We start from the raw sequence: 6,515 nt of genomic DNA, 5'->3' as shown, positions 1-6,515 counted from the left end.
AAAGTCCTTTTCATGTGGAAATCTTACTGACCTGAGCTTTCCGTTCTCTCTTTCCACACAACCTGACTGTGGAATACTGCCCTTCTCTGGTTGTGATGCTAAACCATATCCAAGAATCCAACTGCTTCCTGGAGGAGACTGGTACTATGCTTTAGGAAATCCATATAATTATACAGTTTGGCTCGTGGATCCGAAGCTTCAAACCACGTTGAGGCAACACAAGTGCTGGGCTTTTAACAAAAAGTTCTCCCTTCCAGACTCTCCTTATATTTCTTTCAAAATCTTGAATAATCTCAACTTCTTCAAATGTAACATCACTGGTAGCAACACCCCAAACAATACCCACAAGAATGACCATTTTGCTGGTTATAAAATGTACCATGGCTGTAAAGGCTTCAGCATATATTACAAGCTTCTCGGAGATGATGATGAAGAAGTTCGAGCAGGCAATCTTCCTGCCACCTGTTCACTTATCAGATTACCAGTCCGCTCGATATCAGATCCTGGTGGTTTGTTCAATATGTTAAGCGCCTCTTTTATAGTAGAATGGAAACTGTCTGAGGACTGTTACCAATGTCACTATGACGGAGGTCAATGCCAGACTGATATAACCAACGAATTTCACTGTACATATCCATATAATCCACATGCTCAAGGTCTAGTTCATATTTCATAAAGTCCTATCTCGTTTTCGTATCAAATATTGATAATATTTCATAGTATTTTTCTTCTTTTTTTAGATGCAATAACGACTAGAAGCAAGTGGGGACTGACTCTGGGAGCAGGTAGCTAAGTATCCATTAACTGCAGGGTTCTTTCTTATTTCAGAATTCCCATGCATATCATTTAGATTTTCTTCTTCCTTGTGGTAAAATCTCAAAAAAATTGGGAGACAAGTACTTTAGATTACACAATGTACGGATAGTGGAGTTGAGAGGACATCCTTTCTCCTTGCAATGTTTAATCTATATTCTCTGATGGTGCATGACTTCATTTTTTTCAACGGGTACAGGTTTATTTACTGTTGGACTATTGATTCTACTCTTCTTCTTCAGAGAAAAGATTTTGCGGTACCAGTGCCTCAGGTTTTGGGAATCTAATGCCGAGCTAACAACATTTTTAATACAAATTGCAGACATCATCCAAATTTTAATATTATCTTCAAAAATTGATATCTTCATATTTTTAAATCCCCATATATTCAAACCTTCAAATCTTTATATATTCTTCAAACCTTCATATCTTCATACATATACATATTTTTTCATGTTTAGTTGATCTACTTTTATTCTTAAAAAAAACAAACTTCTTAAAATAAAAAAAATGACTTTCTTAATCAAAGTAGGTAAAACAAATTAAATATTCCTAAGTAACATCCCAAGTTTATTATCTCTTCCCAACCCACCAAACACCCCAACTCCCCTCCCTTTATAACCATCCCAACCCCACCATTCCCGAATCACCACTCTCCACTCCATTCCGTCTACCTAATATTTGCTAAATTATATATAAATCATCTTGGGATAATATTTTTTGTTTTCAAAACACTTTCCTTTCATACACCTGACTCATCTTCACCTTCGCTTCTAGCCCCATTTCCGTTACCACACAAACTCACATTCCATAATATTTATCTAGATTATATATAGATATTTTTAATTACATACCAAAAAAATAAAAAATAATAATCAACTTAATATTTTTTATTGTAAAACATTATGTGCCTAAAGAGGTTGGTATTTTGTTGAGAAGAAGAAAATCCAAAAAAAAAAAGAGTTATTAAATATATATAAGGGGAGAAGCAGAAGAAAAGGAATGAGAGGAATTGATGGGAACAAGCAGATGTCGCTGACTACTGCTTCACCTTCTTTACAATTCTTGCGGAGGTTCATCGCCTCCCATATAACTTCTCCTTCTTCACTCCGGCTACCAAAATCTTCTCTTCTTCCTAATACCCTACCTGTTTCTTCTCTCCGTTGTCGTTTCCGGTGCTATTCCGCCGCCTCTACTACAACTATGGCTGATGCTGTTTCTGATGCTAATATGGACGCCGTACAGCGCCGTCTCATGTTTGAAGACGAGTTTGTTCTCTTTTACCTATCCCTCATTTCTTTATTAATCGTAGCCTATACCTATTTATGTTTAATTGAGCTGCAACTAAAATGGTTTGGAATTTCTTTTCTTTTTTTCAGTTAACCGTATTCATTATCATTTCTAAATTGCTCTTTTTAATTGAAAATCGAGATCAGTTTTTTTTTTTAGATGCAAGATAGGTGAATATTGTAAATGAATGACGAATTAAATTTATGTGACCTTGAGATTCTCAAGTCATTGTATATCAAGTGTGTTAACTTGGGATATGTAATTTTAGATGATCTTGAGACAGTTGATATGCTATATGCTTTCTACAACTCTTATTACCTCTGCTTTCTTTCAAAAGCTTATCTTTCTCTGGATCTATGTAGTTAGGGGTCGTTTAGTGGCTGGATAAGAAACAAGTTATTTATGTATTAATTTCCGTTTAACTTATACGATGTTTTGGTAGGTAGATAGGAAATAAGTTATTTATGTATATAATTAATACGAAGTTTGGTTGAAAATTTAGAAATCCGCATGACTAATATATGTTTAAGTTAATGAGAGAATTTATGTATTATTTTATACCGGATATAAGGTGGAATGACTGATTCCTGCATAAAATAAAACATAGTTTCACTCATAACTAATCCCTTTGTTACTAATACATGCATAACTCTAACTAGCTGCCTAACGACCCCCATTGCAACAATTTTCCAACCCATTTGCCATGTTTAACAATTTTCCATGTTTCGACTCTTTCAGGTGTATTCTGGTGGATGAGAATGACCATGTTGTTGGTCATGACACCAAGTATAATTGTAAGTTGAGTTGCTTCTTTCGAAATGTCCCCATCTGCATATCTTCTAGTGTATTTGCCTGACTGGCTATAGTTCATTTTGATGTTTCTGTGGTTTAATCTCAACAAAATGGATTGAAAGCGAAGTGCTTGGAAGTACACAAATAATTTTTGTTTGAAACTGGTAATGTATGGAAGTACACAAATAATTAAATTACTTAGAGAATGAAAATGTCCAGTTACCTAAGTTGCTCGGACACGGGTGCGGATCTAGAGGTCGGATCCTCTATGATCTAATTTTCAAGATTCGGGATATGGTCCATGTATGGATATGGGTGCGGAGATTCGCCTAAAAATAAATAAAATATCTAAAAATAGAGTTATAAAACCTAAATTATGAGATATTATGAGGAGAATCTTGGAATGAGATTAAAGGAAAAGGAGTGACATAGAAATTTCTATATAAAAGGTATTCAATATTCTTCAATTTCACCTTAGCTTTTGTATTGATTACAGAAATCATTAAAACTGTCCGGACTTTCCCCATCGATTTTGGTCAAAGTACCCTAAATTGGTTGACCAAATTGGACACGGATCCCACACCCACACCCATATCGTGTCGACACGGGTGCAACTTAGACTAGAGTTAGTTGATATAATGGGCAATAGAGCTATTGCTTTGGCTCATTCTGTAATAGAGGTGTTACAGGTAGTAGGGATTAAGAGTTTGATCCTCATATGACTATTGGAGTCTGTATTCACTTGTTGCTTGAAGATAGTGAAGAGCAGGTCGTGGTTTTTCCTTCCTTGAGCAAAGAGGTTTCCATGTAAACATCCGTGTTATTTTGTTCTGTATTTTAGCTTTTACTGCTTCAAAGTGTGACAAGGACCTAGTCCTGTGGTGTGTGGTGGACTCATATTGATATAGGTTAATAGGTTACCTTAAAATGAAGTCATCCCAGACATATCAAGTCATTTTCTTTCACTAGGCTTGAAAATGTAGTCTAGTTATTGCAAGATGACTTCAAGTCTTTGAAGTCACAACCCTTAATATAAGTTTTCCACATCCACTGTGCTATTAAATGCAAGTGCAGTGAACAACTGAATTCATATTTTTTCCTCTTCTTGAACAGTGGGAGGATCTGATGACTTTCACTTCTTTTATAAGTTTTCTTCTGATCAGTTACTTAGTTCAGACAAAGGGCAGAAATGATTCAACTTGTCCAAAGTCCTTTTCATGTGGAAATCTTACTGACCTGAGCTTTCCTTTCTCTCTTTCGACACAACCCAACTGTGGAATAATGTTCTTATCTGGTTGTGATGCTAAACCATTTCCAAGATTACAACTGTTCCCTGAAGGAGATTGGTACTATGCTTTAGGATATCCGTTTAATTATACAGTTGAGCTGGGGGACCCCAAGCTTCATGCCGAGTTGATGCAACACAAGTGCCAGGCTTTTAACAAATATTTCTTCTTACCAAACTCTCCTTCTATTTCTTTTGAAATCGTCCCAATGAATTTTGTCAACTTCTTCAAATGCAACAGCACTAGTAAGAGCACCCCAAACATTACCCAGAAGAAGAATGATCATTTTGCTGGTTATAAAATGTACAATGGCTGTAAAGGTTTTAGCATATACTACAAGCTTCCTGGAGATGATGATGAAGACGTTCGAGCAGGCAATCTTCCTGCCAACTGTTCACTTATCAGATTGCCAATCCGCTCCATTTCAGATGATGTTGGTTTGTTCAATATGTTAAGCCCTGCTTTTCTAGTAGAATATAAACTGTCTGAGGGCTGTTACCGATGTCACTATGGCGGAGGTCAATGCCGGAATGATATAGCCAACAAATTTCATTGTACATATTCAAATAATCCACAAGCTCAAGGTCATCAAGAAAATAATCCACATGCTCAAGGTCTAGTGCGTATTTCATAAAGTCCTTTCTCATTTTTGTATCAAATATTGATAATATTTCATAGTATTTTTCCTCTTTTTTTAGATGCAATAACGACTAGAAGAAAGTTCGGACTGATTCTGGGAGCAGGTAGTTGAATACAATAACTGAACAGTTTGTTCTTATTTCAGAATTTCCATGCATATCATTTTAGATTTTCTTCTTCATTGTGGTAAAATCTCAAAAAACTGGAGAGGCAAGTACTTAAGATTACACAACGTACGGATAACTGACTGCATTTTTTTGTACATATCTACTATTTGCATAGTCCCAAAGGCAAACTACTTCCTTGATAGTGCATAAGACATTCAGAATTAGTTCTATTTATATTCTCTGATGGTGCATGACTTCATTTTTTTCAACAGGTACAGGTTTATTAACTGTTGGACTGTTGATTCTACTTTTCTACTTCAGAGAAAAGATTATGCGGTACAAGGGCCTCAGGTTTTCAGAATCTAATGCTGAGGATAACCAAAAAGTTGAAGCATTCTTAAAGAACTATAGTTCATACGCTCCAAACAGATACAATTATACAGACATCAAAAGAATCACCGGTCACTTCAGAAGCAAACTAGGCCAAGGAGGATTTGGTAATGTATACAGAGGAAGTTTGTGTAACGGGAGTCAAGTGGCAGTGAAGGTCCTGAATAAACTAAAAGGCAGTGGTGAAGATTTCATTAATGAAGTAGCAGGTATTAGCAGAACATCGCATGTTAACATCGTGAGCCTTGTGGGATTTTGTTTTGAGGGTCACAAAAGAGCTCTCGTATATGAGTTCATGCCAAATGGATCTCTTGAAAAATTTATCTATGAGGAAAGATCCGACAGTGTTCGTCAATTGGGTTGGCCAATACTGTACAAAATTGCACTAGGCATTGCTCGAGGATTGGAGTACTTGCATCGTGGTTGTACCACTCGGATTTTGCATTTTGATATAAAGCCTCATAATATCCTGCTTGATGAAGATTTTTGTCCGAAGATCTCTGACTTTGGTCTTGCCAAACTGTGCATGAAACAGGAGAGTATCGTGTCACACGAGGGACTATCGGTTATATTGCTCCAGAAATCGTTTGCAGAAACTTGGGAGGTGTCTCTCACAAGTCTGACGTCTATAGCTATGGAATGATGGTCCTAGAGATGGTTGGAGGAAGAAAAAATGTTGACGTTGGAGTTGATCGCACTAGTGAAATCTACTTTCCACATTGGATCTATCAACGAATTGAACTAGACGAAGAGCTTCAACTAATCGGGATAATGAATGAAGAGGAGAAAGAATGTGCAAGAAAGATGGTGATGGTGAGTTTATGGTGTATACAGACTGATCCCTCAAATCGACCATCTATGAGCAAGATTGTGGAAATGTTAGAAGGGAAACTAGACTCTTTGCAAATGCCTCCCAAGCCTTATCTTTATTCTCCCTCAAGAACAGAGGTAGATTCATCAGTAGTAGAACTGGCCTAGCCTTTATGTGTTCATTTCTCAGCTAATATCACTGTAGTCACATTTTGTTATGGAATTGTAGCAAAAACTGGTACTGTTACAGGTTCGGTTTCTGATGTGTTTAGATGTCCTTGAATGTAAGAAGCTGTAAATTCATGCTTTTCTTAATCAGTTAATGCTAAATGAAGAGTGATTTGCCTAGAGGAATGTCAGCATAATAAGCAAACCTGATTAGTGCTTT

The 6,515-nt window shown here is 36.4% G+C and overlaps 2 protein-coding genes and 1 pseudogene across 2 annotated transcripts; all 3 read left to right on the top strand.

The window, feature by feature from the left end:
• The first annotated feature begins 6 nt into the window (after positions 1 to 6).
• On the top strand, positions 7 to 1,111 carry LOC102606311 (uncharacterized). The gene is made up of 3 exons (XM_015305832.1): positions 7 to 656; positions 741 to 785; positions 1,056 to 1,111. Exons 1-3 carry the CDS (start codon positions 374 to 376, stop codon positions 1,109 to 1,111), a joined length of 384 nt encoding a protein of 127 aa, XP_015161318.1. The 5' UTR covers positions 7 to 373.
• A 656-nt stretch (positions 1,112 to 1,767) lies between these two features.
• Positions 1,768 to 2,974, top strand: LOC102605633 (isopentenyl-diphosphate Delta-isomerase I, chloroplastic-like). The gene is made up of 2 exons (XM_006367922.2): positions 1,768 to 2,081; positions 2,842 to 2,974. Exons 1-2 carry the CDS (start codon positions 1,816 to 1,818, stop codon positions 2,957 to 2,959), a joined length of 384 nt encoding a protein of 127 aa, XP_006367984.1. The 5' UTR covers positions 1,768 to 1,815; the 3' UTR covers positions 2,960 to 2,974.
• An 849-nt stretch (positions 2,975 to 3,823) lies between these two features.
• On the top strand, positions 3,824 to 6,515 carry LOC102605967 (probable receptor-like protein kinase At1g67000; annotated as a pseudogene).

The sequence above is a fragment of the Solanum tuberosum genome, unplaced genomic scaffold, assembly GCF_000226075.1.
Source record: "Solanum tuberosum cultivar DM 1-3 516 R44 unplaced genomic scaffold, SolTub_3.0 scf01207, whole genome shotgun sequence".
In the NCBI taxonomy this organism is placed as follows: domain Eukaryota; kingdom Viridiplantae; phylum Streptophyta; class Magnoliopsida; order Solanales; family Solanaceae; genus Solanum; species Solanum tuberosum.
Note: the sequence above shows the minus strand (reverse complement) of the source record. Positions and strands in the feature narration are given on the sequence as shown.